The sequence below is a fragment of the Schistocerca americana genome, chromosome 3 (genome assembly GCF_021461395.2).
Source record: "Schistocerca americana isolate TAMUIC-IGC-003095 chromosome 3, iqSchAmer2.1, whole genome shotgun sequence".
NCBI classification, from domain to species: Eukaryota; Metazoa; Arthropoda; class Insecta; order Orthoptera; family Acrididae; genus Schistocerca; species Schistocerca americana.
Genome location: NC_060121.1, coordinates 484,006,397 through 484,024,256, shown reverse-complemented (window position 1 = coordinate 484,024,256; position 17,860 = coordinate 484,006,397). Strand labels below are relative to the sequence as shown.

General features: G+C 44.9%; 1 protein-coding gene across 1 annotated transcript; it reads left to right on the top strand.

Moving 5' to 3' along the window:
* The first annotated feature begins 429 nt into the window (after positions 1 to 429).
* On the top strand, positions 430 to 16,355 carry LOC124607266 (peritrophin-48-like). The gene is made up of 2 exons (XM_047139543.1): positions 430 to 457; positions 13,953 to 16,355. The coding sequence occupies exons 1-2, from the start codon at positions 431 to 433 to the stop codon at positions 14,997 to 14,999; spliced, it is 1,074 nt and encodes a 357-aa protein (XP_046995499.1). The 5' UTR covers position 430; the 3' UTR covers positions 15,000 to 16,355.
* Positions 16,356 to 17,860: the final 1,505 nt, after the last annotated feature.

Here is a 17,860-nt window from a genome sequence, read left to right as displayed (position 1 = left end):
ATGAATTGAACATTAGCATCACTATGGTATCAAATTTAGTGCAGAAAAACATTATGCTTGCTTTAAGATGAACTCATTTTTCCAAAAAAATGTGTTGTTCAGTTACACCACCTCTGTAGAATCCGCCTAAGTATCATGTCACACTTCTGTCAACAGATAACGTATTTTTTGGTTATCACGACTGCCATCAGTTCCTAATTGGTTGCATGCTCTCCAGATTATAGACGTTTCTAGTGGTTCGACTTTTTTCAAATCTGATTCATGTGGCTGAGATTACAGGCCTAAGTGATCGAAAACACTTGAACTGTTGATTACGTATACAATTTATCTCCTAAGTGGCGTAGTTAAAAGCACAGGTGAATACCTATATATATAGTTCGAAGATGTCCCACTGCGTGTTTACTGTGTAAGTCACATAATGGCGGGAGACATGTCTGTTAGCTGGAGAGTTTTGGCTGTAAGCTCTAACTGTATTCTCTTGTTAACGAGTGTGTGCATTAGAGAAAGTGGATTGTAATATCTCTCTCTCTCTATCTCTCTCTCTCTCTCTGTCTCTCTTTTCTGTCTAGTGTGTGTATGCGTGAGACAAGTATATACTTATTATGGACAGTTCTAGATTAGTATCATTCTCGCTACTGGCGCAAAACGGAAAGAAAGGAACACTGCACTGTACTTCTTAACAACACAGGCACTGCATTATCCTATTTATGAGCAGATACAAGGCAGTGACTTTCGAAAAAAATTTCACGTCCCCCCCCCTACCGGCCACGGACGGGAATTACATACTGCGTACGACTTCAGGATGTGACGGTTGAACGACGATACATGGAAGTTTTGGTTTGGCCGTGAGTCGGCTACGTACAGCAAAAGCGGTTAAGGTGGCCGACGGCGTAAATCAGAAAATCCTGGTTCGAGTCGCAGTACTGCAGAAATTTTCACTGTCGCCATTCCATTATACAGCTGGTGGTTGTTCGTAGCAGCAACAGCGAATACGTTTCATGCCTTTCATGAGCGCTGTAGACGACGCAGTAGCTGTTCCTTCGGACGTGCATGCACGTCCTAAGGAACTTTGATTGTATCGTACTTCTTAATAACACAGACGCTGCAGTATGGTGCAAAAGTAGACGCGGAATATCGCAGCCAGTCCAATGTAGCATTGACGAGAATGAAATGCAGCATACAGTTTTCCCGGATTTCATAGAAAAGACACGTAAGAGGAGTTACTACTTTAAATATTTCGCACAAATGTGTTAAGTACGAATGGTCTTTTCTGTATTCTAAACTCACTCTAGGAAGACATAAAAGCTTTTTTCCAAATATACAACAGTGTTGCTAACTATAGATTCACTACGTACATCTTAATGGAAAACTTTTTGCTGGTCTTTCTGTAGCTAAACAGACAACCTGAGGTGATAGAAGGCACGGCATACCTCCTGATGCCGTGTCGGATCTGCTTTTGCCGGGCAGCAACTAGAAATGACAGCGACTCCGTAAGTCACTGGGAGTCCACTGCAGAAATATTGAGCCATGCTGACACTACAGCCGTCCATAATTGTTCCAGTGTGGCCGGTGTAGGATTTCGTGCTCGAGCTGACCTGTTGACTGTGTCCCATAAACCAGTCGCGAACAACTGTGGCCGGTTAAAAGGCGCCTTGTTATCCATAAAAATTCAATCCTTATTTGGGAACATTAAATCCATGAATGGCGGCAAATGGCCTCGAACGAGCCGAACATAATCATTTCCAGCCAATGATCGGTTTAGTTGGTCCAGAGGAGCCAGTTCATTCCACGTAAACACGGCCCACTTCTTTATGGAGCCACCACCAGCTTACACAGTACCCTGTTGACAACTTGGGTCCATGACTTCGTGGAGTCTGTTCCATACTCGAACCCTACCACCAGCATTCGGCACGCATGTTCCCAGACAACGGTTTTCCAGTAGTGTTGGGTAACTAGCCAAGGAAAGGCGCTGCGGGCGATGTACTGTCAGCAGTGGCACTAGTGTCGGTCGTCTGCTGTCACAGCGCATATAGCCCATTAACAACAAATTTCGCTGCACTGTCCTAACAGGTGCCTTGGCCGTACGCACTACATTGATTTCAGCTGTTATTTCACGTAGTGTAGCTTGTCTTTAAGCACGGATAATTCTACGCAAAAGCGGCTGCTCTCGGTCGCGAAGTGAAGACCGTCGGCCTCTGTGGTGTTCGCGGTGAGAGGCAAAGCCTGGCATTTGGTATGCGGCACACCCTTGGCACTGTGGATCCCGGAATATTGAATTCCGTAACGATTTCCCAAATGGGATACCCTAGGCGTCTAGCTCCAACTGCCATTCCGATTTCGATATCTGTTAATTCCCGTCTTGCGGTTATAGTCACGTCGGACACCTTTTCACATGAAGCACCTGAGCACAAATGCCAGCTTAGCCAATGCCCTGCCTTTTTATACCTTGTGTACGTGATACTACAGCCATTTGTACATATACATATTTCTACCTCACGACTTCTGTCACCTCAGTGTATGTAAAGGAGCAACGAATCGCTTCCACGTTAAGTTGAGATAGTTTTCTTTTCCTCTAATCCTGCAAGAGACACGTACTACTTGGAATATTTTGTATAAAAGACACACTGGCGCACTCATATTTCTTTTGCGTAAAGGTCGGAGGACGAAAAGTTGTATTATATTCCTGAAAACGCATCTCTGGGTAATTGGCTAATACCTCAACAATGACACGAAATGAAATGTTTCATGATTTCCTGCAACCGCTTTTTGTTTTATCCTTGCTTATATCATTGTAATTGTACACTCCTGGAAATTGAAATAAGAACACCGTGAATTCATTGTCCCAGGAAGGGGAAACTTTATTGACACATTCCTGGGGTCAGATACATCACATGATCACACTGACAGAACCACAGGCACATAGACACAGGCAACAGTGCATGCTCAATGTCGGCACTAGTACAGTGTATATCCACCTTTCGCAGCAATGCAGGCTGCTATTCTCCCATGGAGACGATCGTAGAGATGCTGGATGTAGTCCTGTGGAACGGCTTGCCATGCCATTTCCACCTGGCGCCTCAGTTGGACCAGCGTTCGTGCTGGACGTGCAGACCGCGTGAGACGACGCTTCATCCAGTCCCAAACATGCTCAATGGGGGACAGATCCGGAGATCTTGCTGGCCAGGGTAGTTGACTTACACCTTCTAGAGCACGTTGGGTGGCACGGGATACATGCGGACGTGCATTGTCCTGTTGGAACAGCAAGTTCCCTTGCCGGTCTAGGAATGGTAGAACGATGGGTTCGATGACGGTTTGGATGTACCGTGCACTATTCAGTGTCCCCTCGACGATCACCAGTGGTGTACGGCCAGTGTAGGAGTTCGCTCCCCACACCATGATGCCGGGTGTTGGCCCTGTGTGCCTCGGTCGTATGCAGTCCTGATTGTGGCGCTCACCTGCACGGCGCCAAACACGCATACGACCATCATTGGCACCAAGGTAGAAGCGACTCTCATCGCTGAAGACGACACGTCTCCATTCGTCCCTCCATTCACGCCTGTCGCGACACCACTGGAGGCGGGCTGCACGATGTTGGGGCGTGAGCGGAAGACGGCCTAACGGTGTGCGGGACCGTAGCCCAGCTTCATGGAGACGGTTGCGAATGGTCCTCGCCGATACCCCAGGAGCAACAGTGTCCCTAATTTGCTGGGAAGTGGCGGTGCGGTCCCCTACGGCACTGCGTAGGATCCTACGGTCTAGGCGCGCATCCGTGCGTCGCTGCGGTCCGGTCCCAGGTCGACGGGCACGTGCACCTTCCGCCGACCACTGGCGACAACATCGATGTACTGTGGAGACCTCACGCCCCACGTGTTGAGCAATTCGGCGGTACGTCCAGCCGGCCTCCCGCATGCCCACTATACGCCCTCGCTCAAAGTCCGTCAACTGCACATACGGTTCACGTCCACGCTGTCGCGGCATGCTACCAGTGTTAAAGACTGCGATGGAGCTCCGTATGCCACGGCAAACTGGCTGACACTGACGGCGGCGGTGCACAAATGCTGCGCAGCTAGCGCCATTCGACGGCCAACACCGCGGTTCCTGGTGTGTCCGCTGTGCCGTGCGTGTGATTATTGCTTGTACAGCCCTCTCGCAGTGTACGGAGCAAGTATGGTGGGTCTGACACACCGGTGTCAATGTGTTCTTTTTTCCATTTCCAGGAGTGTATTATGCGTTCTGTAACAGCTAATGATGGTACACGATTCAGAGTCAGATACCTGAACCATCTCGCTTTCTATCCGGCCACCTCGCTTATGAGCCATAGTCTCTTTGTCAACAGGCTATTCGCGATGGTATCATAGTTGTTGCGTAAGTAGAGAATTTGGCGGCGCCGGAGGCTGAGGCACGGCATGACGTTCCGGAGGACACTGTGCAACTATGGATAAAACAACGTGATATTGGAGAATCCAGTAGGCTTGTGGGAACTTGACATTAGTGTATAACAACACCAGTTCACGATACTGAATTTGTAAATGCATCATGGCACAAACCTTTTTTTAAAAAAACTCTTTGCAGTTGAACCCTACTTTTGCATTACCCTGGTAGGTCGACATACTTCAGCACCAATTTCGGAAGCCTTAACTACAAAGAAAATGTGCGGCCTTCAAGGCGAAACTCCGTGATGACTATCGGCTTTGCCAATTAGCAGTTCCTAGGGAATATATATATCGTAAGCGATCGAATGTAATGTTACCTGACGAATCAGTGTTTTCCACGGCGAAATATGGTCCAGTACGGGTGTAACGGCGGACGGTGCCTGTCATGATCTCATATATATTTATTACTCACATTTCGGTGGCCTTGTTTCTGTAGTTGTGTGAGGTTGGGTGTGTTCACATGGAATTGGGATGCTTCGCAGGATATACGGCATAAGTGAAGCTGTTAATTGTACCAGTGTTATTGGTAATATTATGCTCCCATCAGTACGAAAATTACACTGCTCGACAAAAATTTGAAGCACCCAGAAGGGGAGGAGGAAATAAATCGACACAAATTTACAAGCCGCAGTATGAGGAAGGACCACCCCTCGACTCGATGCATCCACTGATATGGTTGGGAAGGCTCTCATATCCAAGTTGGTTCCAAAAATTAGCTATCGAGGATGTACCTGGCGACCGCACCGGCGACGAAAGTACCTTAGCGTCACGCAGACGGTTCATTAGAAACACATACCAAATGTGGATGAGCTTTGTTCTGTTGAAATGGGGCACCTTGACACTGTCGTATGAGAACACCTGAGGGAGCAGGACGTCCATGGTGTACTTTTGTGCCGTCAGGACGCCATCAATTACCATCAACTGCGTCCTGATGCGACCCCCCCCCCCCACCCCCTCCCCTCTCCACCCAATCCCAGAATGTCGTCAGGAGTAACACCGCCGTGCCGCTCCAATTCAATGGAAGAGATTGATCTCTCCCCAGGTACAGCCCAACTCTCGGTGATGGTCATCGGGTTAGTGTGGAACCGCAATTCATTGCTGAACAAAGTACGATGGCATTCATCAACAGTCCGTGCTTCCCCATCACGGCACCACTCCACACGCAGCCGTTTCTGTTGTGTGGTTAACGCCAGCCTAAGCATCCCTTTATCTGGCTGCTTCTGTTCTGAGACCAGTGGTGCGGGGTGACACAGAATGTTGAAGGGAGTCCATCTCTTGTCCTCGTATGACGTATGCAGATGTGAAGAAGGGAGAACAGGATGTGCTTGGTGCTCAATACAGCGACTCTTCTTTGTAGTAGTCATACAGGAACAACTAGTAACTTGACGACGATCGTGCCTCCCCTCATGTTTCCATGCGTTCGAACATCGGGCCACTGTCGCGTCCGAATGGCCCAAAAATCTGGATATTGCACGATTAGACTAGCAGGCTAAATGGAGGCCCTCAATGGGCCCCTTTAAAAACACTTGTCAGGTGGTGCTAAGGCTGTCTCTCACATGAGTATGCAGCATCTTCGCGTCCTTGACGGTGATCTCATCCGGCGCTCTCCACTTTCCTTATACTCCTACACCCTAACAGGCCTCGTAACGCTATGATACACCAACAACAGAATGTACTCTGATACCGTTATACCTATGACAGATAACTGCAACTCTAGTCATTTACGTGCCAGCCCAAGGTGCTTATGCGTACAAAATTAAAATGACGTAGGACCATGCCTTCCAGGTGCTTTACTTTACTGTCGAGCAGTGTATATCCTAAGGACTTAATCTGTTTCCAGCAGGATATCTCCAACAGACATGCCCCTTAAGATTGTAGGAGTGGTTTGCAGAACTGCATGGGATATGTTTCTACGACTGGCTTCCAGTACCAGGCCTCAGCCCACTGACAAAAAAATGGTTCAAATGGCTCTGAGCACTATGGGACTCAACATCTGTGGTCATAAGTCCCCTAGAACTTAGAACTACTTAAACCTAACTAACCTAAGGACATCACACACATCCATGCCCGAGGCAGGATTCGAACCTGCGACCGTAGCAGTCGCGCGGTCCCACTGACAACGGATGGGCTGAGCTGGACAATGCGGGGAAACTAATCTGAACCTGATCCTCAGGATCTCACGATGAAATGACGAATGTCGCGTTTCGCACGACAGAGGAGATGTAGGAAAATCATAGATTTATTACTTACGTCACAGATGTTCTTGCCCGCTTGATGCTAATGATCTTTGAAGCTAAACGTCTTTATAAGGGATATTAAGTGGTAAAGGAGCAACATGTTTTAATGGCCGAAAATATTTCATTAACGCCCCTGAATCTTTCGTACTGCTACTTTCTTGTTTTCTATGGATCAAATAAACCCAATAAAAAGAAATATATTGTTGGAAGACATTCTTGATCCGAATTCTCTTGTTGAGTAGTTGACTATCAGTCTGTCGAGTACGCTAGCAAACTACGAAGACACCATAGTGTTGCAATATTCAGATATTTTGCACTGTTCTTGCCCCCTTGATTCAATTTCATGGCCTGAAATGCCTTTGCCTAGTGTGAAGTTCTATGAATGACACAGAAGCATATTTTCTTGTGCGTCGTTAGAGTATTTATACTGTGTGTGAATAACGTGTTTTCTCCTGAATTACACTCACAATTAAAAGTATCCTTTACTTTTATTAGCAGTATTGTTCATTCCGTTCATTTAAATTTTAATGGCGGCTACTTTTTGTGTTGTCATGTGTACACCAAATCAGAGCAGTGGTTAAGTGACATACAGAACGTGTCGTATTGCACGGTTTCAATAACTCTTTGAAAGTGTGTGTGGCTACCCAAATTCTTGTAACGCTGTTCTCCCTAAAGCAATAGCCCAAGAGAATCCAGGACTCCACAATATCGGAGACTGCGTACGTGGAGGCATGATTTTTTTCAGATGTTTCTACAAGCCGCTCCATTCAATGTGTTCATGAACCAATAACGTGTTATATTTCCAAAAAGGTGGGACAGAAACTGATAGTTTCCTCTTTTAAACATACCGCAATATTTTCTGTGTCAGCTTTGTCACAGTTCCATTTGACTATCTGACGCAGAGGGAGGAAGTGAATATGGCGTCAGGTTGGTGAGGACCTTTATAGATGTGACCCCATGGGTTCTGTCAAATTTCCCATTTACAAACTAGAGCAAAAAAAAAGATGGAAAACAAAAAGAAATATCAGAAGCTAAATTAATTCGATAAGCTTAATGTATCACCGGCAACGGCCATGCCGCAGTGGATACACCGGTTCTCGTGAGATCACTAAAGTTAAGCGCTATTGAGCGTGGCCGGGACGTAGGTGGGTGACCATCCAGCCGCTATGCGCTGTTGCCATTTTTCGGGGTGCACTCAGCCTTTTGATGCCAACTGAGGAACTACTCGACCGAATAGTAGTGGCTTCGGTCAAGAATACCATCATAAGGGCCGGGAGAGCGGTGTGCTGACCCCACGCCCCTCATAACGGCGGTCGAATGGTCTCGGTCGGCCACTCGTGGCCTGAAGACGGAGTGCTTAAGGTATCATCACGAGGGAAGATCGTTCATGAAACAGACACTGCAGCATTGCAGTCCTCAGTCGACTCCGCGCTGTACATGAACTTCAAAATGCCACAAATTAAGTAAGGAGAACTGATTTCTGAAATTTCATTCCATACATCATTTTGACATGCCTCATTGCAGTGGTATAAAAGTAACAATGTTATATATACAGTATAGTGGTTAGCCACCGTGAGGCTTTATTAACAAGCAGGCGTAGCAGGAGTGGTGGGCACACTATAAACGGTACAGTTGTATGTTGTCGTGCTATAGTTTCATGTTTGAGTAGGGCAGCGACACCCTTCTTATCCACCTGGTATTCTCGAATTATGGTTTAATCTGATGACTCTGAGCCAGTATTTAAACTCCAACTCCATGTCTTCAGCTTAAAACCTTGATGGATACACAATCCGTAAGCATGAAGTAAAGTTTTCTCTTGTATATCACCAATCGTGCATTCTATTGGAGGGTTCAGGACCCATTTCTGAAGTTAAAAATATATTGGATTATATTACTAACGATCGTGTTGCATTAGTGTTAGAGGAATCCAGCTGCAGACTCCTACTCTTGTCAGGAGAGAGCTGATTGGGATGTGGGATGAGGACCTAGTTAAGCTCGAGAGCGCGGAGAAAATGTGATTGACGATAATACATTTATTAATCAGCAATACAGGATAGCCTTCCAAAGCTCCACACCATATCTGGGCCGGTAAAGCAGCGGCCTCATCAGCAGAAGAGGACCAGTATGCGCTCAACGCGAAGTTCCACCACTGCTGCGAAGCATCAGGTGGCGCCGGTTACGTCACAAGGCGGCCGTCGACCCGTGAACGCCGGCAGCCTCCAGCGTTACGTATCGATCTCCAAGGAGTCTCCTTGATGTCGACCATACCCACTCAGTGTCACACACCCAGGCCTACCTGAAGTACTCGCTGACTCGCAGGGGTCGGCTCTCAGCCTGCTTTTCGGAGTCAGGAGCCCGCAGCATCGGTGTCGGCCCCAGGAACAGGATGAACAGCAGCAGTGGCCCTCCTTCTCCAAGGTGGATGACAGACAACATCCGGTCCTGAAGGTAAAGCTTCCAGCAGGTCTGCAGACTGATGGCGGCCTCTGCGACCCATCAGCATTGCCTCAGATGCACTGCAGCGTCCTTCCAGCTAGTCTTGTGGCTCCATGAGCGATCAAAGACAGCTAGGTATGCCAAGGATCGACGTCCGTAGTCTACCCACTAACTGGACAGCTGCAACTGACACAAGGGCTGAGGCTACACGCTGGGCATTCAGCAATGTGCACTCAGCCTTCAGTCATTTGACAAAGACTGATTGGGTATTTATGTTGGTGTTTCTGGTGTTTCCCATGTGCTCTACACCGACATGGATGGCAATGACTTTATGGGTCCTGGTTGTTCCTCAGTGTTAGACCTACCAGTGACTTCAGACTTTCGCAACTTCACCTGCCAGGGGCTCTTTTCGCTGGTTTGGCACCGAATGCTGATTTTTGCCTTGTGCCTAGGATTCCTTATGACACTCTGCTTTTTCAATAGTATGACGGTATCTCCCGGCTTCCATGGCATCATTATTCTTCACTTTCAGACTTGGGCTCTAGGTCGTTCCCCGATGCTGCAATAGCTTCCGCGTCTGACACAACTCGCTTAACATTTCCACCTTGCTGCCAGACTACTGATTATTGACACACGAGCTTGGGCTTCTGGGAGCTGCCAAGGTATAAATTGAACGAATGTTTAGTATCCACTGGGGATGTTATCCTAGAGTGCAAGAGTATCCATGTCACCAAGGGCAGACTGGTGTATTAGCGGTGAAACAAGATTACATTTTCTTTAATGAAGTCGTTCGTTACTATGAGCCAGTATATTATCCGCAATGTGCTACAAACATTGTCTACAAACTACGGTTGGTTCTGCTATCCACTTCCTGTCAGACTGCAAAATGTTGGTTCAAATGGTTGAAATGGCTCTGAGTATCATGGGACTTAACATCTGAGGTCATCAGTCCTGTAGAACACAGAACTACTGAAACCTAACTAACCTAAGGACACCACACACATTCATACCCGAGTCAGGATGGAACCTGCGATCGTAGCGTTCGCGCAGTTCCAGACTGAAGCACCTAGATCCACTTGGCCACACCGGCCGGACAAAATGTTGGTTTTAGACAATCCCGGAACCGCGCGACAGCTACGGTCGCAGGTTCGAATCCTGCCTCGGGCATGGATGTGTGTGATGTCCTTAGGTTAGTTAGGTTTAAGTAGTTCGAAGTTCTAGGGGACTGATGACCACAGTAGTTAAGTCCCATAGTGCTCAGAGCCATTTGAACCATTTAGACAATCGGGAACTATGTAAATTCGTTATATACCACTTTTTCGCTGATACCTAGTAATCTGTCGACGTGGTGGTGTCCTCTCACAAATTTAATCAAGGGAAATGCCTCCTAGTGTCCCACGGAATGGTGCCACTGTACGTTCGAACACAATCCACTATAAAGTAGCTAAACTATCTAGTAATGAGACTACGTCAATAAAGCCCAGTTTCTAAGTCATTTTTCTTCTGTGATATTGCGTACGTAACGTCTGTGGTGAAACGTAGACATCACAATGAATACAAAGGAGTATTATAAGTACTGAAACACCGACGCACAGCCGCTGTGCGTCAGTGTTTCAGAACTTATAATACTCCTTTGTATTCAATGTGATGACTACATATAATATTTATTTACTTCCTTGTTTGTTTGTATATGGACCATTCGGACAAGAGTATAAGACACATCAATACCCATATATGTGTGTGTGTACGTACGAAAACACGTACGCTGAAGGGATACGGAAGTGAAGTTTTTTCCATCCCATTATTTACCTCACATTGCATGCGGCGAATAACACAACCTGGTAAAACTTGAGAGACGAATGTGCGATAGGCCAGTACTACTGCTGTTTAATTAAAATAACCGCTGAGACGAGATTAAGCACTAGACACCGTCGAGCCACATATGGCTGCATTTGAAATACCAGCATATGGTTCAAATGGCTCTAAGCACTGTGGGACTTAACATCTAAGGTCATCAGTCCCTAGGCTTCGAACTACTTAAACCTAACTAACATAAGAACATCACACACTTACATGCCCGAGGCAGGATTCGAACCTGCGACCGTAGCAGCAGCGCGGTTCCGGACTGAAGTGCATAGAAATGCTCGGCCGAAATATCAGCATAGTATCGAGTTGTACAAGTCAAATTTCCGAAGCCACGAATATGTTCTTACAGTATATTGAATAATACTTCTAAATTTGCAGCCAAATATAAACTTCACATAACCTCTCACGCACGGAATGTTAGACTGCCACCTGCGTTCTGATTCATAGTACCGTTTGACCCAATTTTTTTTTTCTAAATGATAATGAATGTGAAAGTATTTGAGTGACCATATGCAGCCCAAAATTTATCACTTTACAAGTCCTAAAGCAGCACGCTATCAGCATCCCAGCACACACGTTACCTCCAAGGCCGATCCACTCAACATAATTGTCCAACACATAATGGCATAGTGCTATTATTTTAAGGCCTTTTTAGACTTCCCGTTTTCCCAACGAAATTCACAACGATCATAAAGTACAGAAGTGGACCACTGTTGAAGAAACCCCGTAATTTAAGAATACTCCAGATGTGTTAAATGAAATGCATTCCTCTACTTAATGCACAGTTAAATAAAATTTGAAATTCGTGTCATTTTCTTACGATAAAAGATCAAGAAATTGTATTAGAACTTGCTAAAAAATAAAGGTAGCCTGTTAAGTAGAAGCTTCTCTACGCATTAGTTTCAATGGCAGAATCAAATACTGCATTTTAATGACTGCTTCCAAGTGACCGAACTCTTCAACAAAAGGCAGAGTTAATGGTTAATTAAATAAAATAGAAATTATCTAATAATCTGTACATATGACGTATGAGCACATAGGAGAAGGTACAAGGAAAGTCAAGATGTGTTCATGTTCTATCTAAGTGTGGAATATTCGATGACCTGGCTCATTTATATAATTAGACAAATATAAAACACGTAATAACTCGAAACTTCCTGGTAGATTAAAACTGTGTGCCAGGCCGAGACTCGAACTCGGGACCTTTGACTTCCGCAGGGAAGTGCTCTACCAACTGAGCTACCCAAGCACGACTCATGCCCCGTCCTCACAGCTTTACTTCTGCCAGTACCTCGTCTCCTACCTACCAAACTTCCAAACTTTACAGAAGCTCTCCTGCGAACCTTGCAGTTAGCACTCGTGAAAGAAAGGATATTTCATATCAGCGAACACTCCGCTGCAGAGAGAAAATCTCATTCTGGACGGGCCGGCCGCGGTGGTCTAGTGGTTCTAGGCGCGCAGTCCGGAACCGCGGGACTGCTACGGTCGCAGGTTCGAATCCTGCCTCGGGCATGGATGTGTGTGATGTCCTTAGGTTAATTAGGTTTAAGTAGTTCTAAGTTCTAGGGGACTGATGACCACAGATGTTAAGTCCCATAGAGCTCAGAGCCATTTGAACCATTCATTCTGGACGTAATAACTCAATAAATGAAATATGTAAATACATTTGGCCTTTAGTGAAGACAGCAATTGTCGTACTTTGTCTTTTCCCACTACACTTATCAGTTACTATTCACTTCGAAAGTTTTTTACAAAAATATACACTTGCTGTTATGATATAACTTCGATAATTTTATTGATGTATGGGATGTAAACGTCTAATACGCACATCAACGCTGTGATCACTATGACATGATTTGTTTTGTTATACGTCAAGACTGTGAATATTTGTTTACTTTTAAAGTGTATCTGTGCAGCCCCAGTTTGCCATATTTCCATTTCCGCCTTCCTTAGAGTCGAATCCTTCATCAACTTTCCGTCCAAGTGGCAAACCACCTCCTCCCATCTCCAGAGGCCTGGGAAAAGCAACAAGCATAAGACGTAGAGATAGACAGAGATTACAATATGTAGAGCAGATTATTAAGGACACTGGATGTGAGGTCTGCCCAGAGATGAGACGCTGGCACAGCAGAGAAAGACGGCAGGAAGACTACTGACTTCAGAAAGTTCATCATGTCTCCTGTTCTACTTGCTGACTATGTGTTTGTTTGTAATTCCACGCATTATTTTTTTGTACTACAAATAATTTTCCGTTCATCCCTTGATTTTTGGAGATCAAAGAATAATGATTTACTTTTGTCAGCTTGAACGGTAAAACAGTATTATTATTCGGTGTTCTGGCAGCTCTTCCATGTCCTTTTGCTGTTCTCTTCATTTACACACAGTTTCCACTTTCTTTAACTTTATCTGGCATCTTGTACTATCTCCTTCCTTCCTTCGTTCTCCTCCCTCATATCAATCCTTCCAACACTTTAATCATCAACCAGACCTGCCGCAACATATGACCAGGCCACGTCCTCTATCTTCTTCTTCTAACTTCCGATAGCATTTTTCGCTCCCTTGTTCTTTCAAGTACGCTCTGTTTGTCGGTCCTGCACCCATCCAATCATTTCCATCCTCCTCTACACTCACATCTCAAATTCTCGCAACAGCCCTTCGTTCTTTCTATTCTGTGTCCGTGTTTCAATTCCATAGAGTGCCGTACGCCAGATAAAACACTTCCAAAGCTTTCTTCTGAGCTCGCTATCCAGCTTTCCGCATAATAGTTTCTTCCTTCTGTTTAAAGCTACTGTAGCTGCGGCACTTCGAGCTTTGAGCTTCCAGTGGAACCTTACATCTGAAACGATGATTCCTAGTTAATTGGGTAATTTTAATTTGCCTTACAGTAGTGTTAGCCATTAAGCTTCGCTTACCAGTCACCATGCACTTTGTTTGTTCGAAATTACTTGCTGCATCTTAAGGGATTCACTGTCCTCAACAGCTGTTGGCGCTGGCGGCATTTCCAGAGCTCGCCTGCTGCCAACTGGCTGCACCGAGTGTTATCTGCGGGGCCGAGGGCCGGCTGCCGGACCCCACGGACTGTGGCTTCTACGTGGACTGCACAGAGAACAGCGACGGCAGCTTCACTAAGACCGTCAGCCCGTGCCCCGACGGCACCTACTACGATTCGTGCCAGGGCGACTGCAGCAAAACTCAGCAACCATCCGTCTGTTCATTTGCCTGTGATGATAATGGAATTGCCGGATTTCCACCTGAAAATCCGTCTGTGTACTTTGTTTGTAACAACACTGGGAGTGTACCGACCTTCAATGTTACTAAGTGTCCCAATAATACTGCAATCGGTAATGACCATATTAACTGTACTGGTATTGCCCCCGACTGTCCAGTCAATAATGCGTCACCTGCGCCCTCCACATGCAGCGGTACTTATTATTACGGAAATGAGAATAACTGTTCCGTTTACTACTACTGCAGCGGCCCAGGAGCGACACCGGAGCCAACAACCTGTGATGCTGGTGAATACTTCGTAAGTTACAACCACAGCTGCACCAAGTTTCAGTGCACGTCGCAGGGTTTTTTTGCAGATCCAGCCAATTGTGCCTCGTTCTACTACTGCGTTAGCGATGCTTCGGAAGCGACGCAGCTTACGTGTGCGAGTGGTACTCATTTCGACAGCTCTGTTGGAGGGTGTGTGCAGGGAGAGTGCACAACAGTCTGCCCCGGAAGCAGCTCGCACTTCACGTGCCCGTCCGGCGGCTTTTTCGCAGATCCGTTGAACTGCAACTGGTACTACTACTGCGACAGTAACCTGCAAGCATCGCACAGTCAGTGTCCAGACGGAAGCCACTTCGATAGCACCGTGGGTAGCTGCACGACGGGCGAGTGTTCTAGCAAGCTGGTCGGTATGGCCCAGCAGACTGGCATGCGACCTCTGCGCTCTACTTCTAGTCTTTCGTTACGACGCGAAGAAAACCACATTCCACTCTCTAGTTTTCGCAAGGAGACACAGCAGATGCCAAGTCCATAGTCATTAAATTGTCCCTCGAGGATGGTTCTTATTTTTAGTGACAGCTACTTCTGTCAAAATTAGTGTGACTATGTGTCAGCTGTTTCATCGCGAAGTGCTTGTCGTCTGTATATCAGTGGAAAAACTAGATCACCACCTGCCCTATTTCTCAAGCCTGGATTCTTCGTGTCCCATTTACTATCTGATGTTTTAATGCTTACATAAGTTCAATTTAGTTACCTTTAAGTTACCTTTGCCAGAACTCTTTTACCTCCACATATTCATTAATTACCATACTAGTAGCTCAGTAATATCTAGTGATAAAGTTGTTCATATCCCCACTTTGTCCGCCGTTTATGTAGTGACGGCTTTAGTTACAAAGTCCACAGCGCGCAGTTTGTTTTCTTAATCTTCTGATTTTCTGTCAACCAGTACAAACTAATTTATATCACGCTCGTTACCTGTCAAAACTGTACTTAAATATGACACCTGTAGTCAGTATCAGATAACAGCCTTAGATGGGTTAGCTATACAAATTTATTTTAAATAGTTTTTCTTTCCATAAAAAATATCTAGTTTGAACCATACCTGGATAGCTGGTCATACCCTTTAAGAAACCTGTTCCCAAACAATTAATATCATTCAACAATATGCTGAGTTTAGGAAGAAGTGTTAGTTATTATTACGAGACAAATAGGATATTTGCAAGTACACTTCTACTTGAATTGGCACATTTTAAAAATGCATGTTGATGGTTGCCGATGTTGACTGGAGCGCGTTTTACACCGCAGGTATACCCGATCACTGGCTGATGTGTGTGCAAAGACAGAAACCCATAACGGACTAGGCACTAGAAGCCAAGACTCTACCTGGTGATCATTTCCCATGTCCAGTCACTGGGCGACCAACCAGCAGACACTGATACACCTTACATCAAGTCTCTCAGCAAAGTCTCCTACATTAAAAGTATTACTCTCTCTTCACATTCACTAAAATTTGCTGTGCACTTGTCACTGCATCTAATAGGCCAGGTCTACCAGTCTGAATCATTTGTCAACAAATTTCGTTGATGTTGTCCAATGAGCTCTTTTCTAACTCTAAAACCACTAAGTTTCCAAATATTTTCGTTTTTAAAAGAATTCCTTTCGTGAATACTGTTTAATTTACCGATAACGATCGATTCCAGCAAACGTTTTGTTCCATTGACTCATAAATATTTGAAGATCACTACATTGGCTCATCAGTCGTGCAAACACCGTTCTGATTTACAGAAGAAACATGCAAGAAGTCTCTACTTGACGATACATTTGAAAAAGTGGACCATAATGTCATTTTTTTAGCTAAATCCTTTGTCTTGAGATCCACACACACAGTTTCATGATCTAAATAATATTTTCATTGATTTTATGCCAAATAAAATAACAAAATACAGATTGAAAACTCTTGCTTTTTATTTACATTTTATTATTAATACTTCTTGAAATCTTATGAATTTTTCTTTTATCTCTGACTAGCGGATATCTGCAATGGCCTGCAATGTCACACGAAGAAAGAAAGTGTTTATGTTCAACTTCTGTTTATTGAAGTGCTTTTGGATACACAATATTTTTTGTTTTTCCGTATGGTGTGTATTGCGTATTATTGAATCAACAAAATTTATCGATTGTTTCCCATTAAATAAATTTGAGAAAACGTGTGATCTGCATTGGGTAGTTGTAGTAGTGGTCCTGCACCTTGATTAATTTGCCTTTGCACTTTGAATATCGCAATTCTCGTATACCATATTTGTTGGGTCGGCCGATGTAATATGGAAACCGCTTCTTTGAAGTTTCGAAGGTAGAAGACGAGGTACTGGTAGACGTAAAGCCGTGAGAAGCGGGCCTAAGTGGTGCTTGAGTAGCTGAGACGGTAGAGCACTTCCCCGCAGAAGACAAAGCTCCCGAGTTCCAATCTCGCTGCAACAGATAGTTCTGATCTGCTAGGAAATTTCCGACAGCGCACACTCCTCTGCAGAGTCAAAATCTCATTCTGTAAACTTGTTTATGTTTACCAAGAAATACGTAGATTGGCTTTTTCACCTGATAGGAACGTTATCAATGGTTCCGGTGGCGAATGTAACACAGGAAATTTCAATTTTTCACCCACGCGGAGCATTCCTAGTGTTTCATGCTTAAATTTTAGGTCACTGGAGGACAGTTACAGTTTAAATCTTTTCCCAATCACCACACTTGGATGAAGACTGTATTATCTTAATCAGCATCATAATGGAACGCACAAAGGTGTAAATCACCGTGCAGTATCCATCTGAATCGAGCAGTGCGTAACCCTACTTGAACGGTTTCCAGTTTTGCTTCCTATTGCTCGTCTGTTTCTGAAGGTCGCGATGCTTTTTCGATTCCTGCTTGATCGAACAATCGCTTGTCGTTTAAGTGACATCACTGTTTTGATAGAGAAAGTAATGCTTTGTGCGACTGTTATATGTACATACTCACACTCCGGAAACACAGTATCAAATACACACATTTGTTGAAACGACTTGCGCACCACTTATTGTAAAATGAATGTACTACCTCATAAAACCATCGCGGCAGGCGCTTAACTCTCCGAAGTTTCATTCTTGTAACGACTTGTGCACTACCTGTTGCAAAATGGTTATACTAACTCAGAGTTCTTCGTGGTCACGTGGACGACAATCCACCAAAGTTTCATCGCAGTGGGATGAATGATACAGAAATACGTGTGGGAGAAACAACAAAATACACTTATTATTTATTTTCAATTATAGCTTTCACCTAGTCATCAACGTATGTTCAGTTCTATTTTATTCTTCGTGTTCCACATATTGCATCAAGAAGGAGAACCTTCAGACGTATAGAACGAGT

What these genes read in the sequence shown, in the direction of transcription:
- LOC124607266 (XM_047139543.1), top strand. Translation starts at nt 431, where the DNA reads ATGTCTGTTAGCTGGAGAGTTTTGGCT. An exon ending in TTAGCTGGAGAGTTTTGGCT is followed by an intron (nt 458 to 13,952) that starts GTAAGCTCTAAC and finishes TGTCCTCAACAG; the next exon opens with CTGTTGGCGCTGGCGGCATT.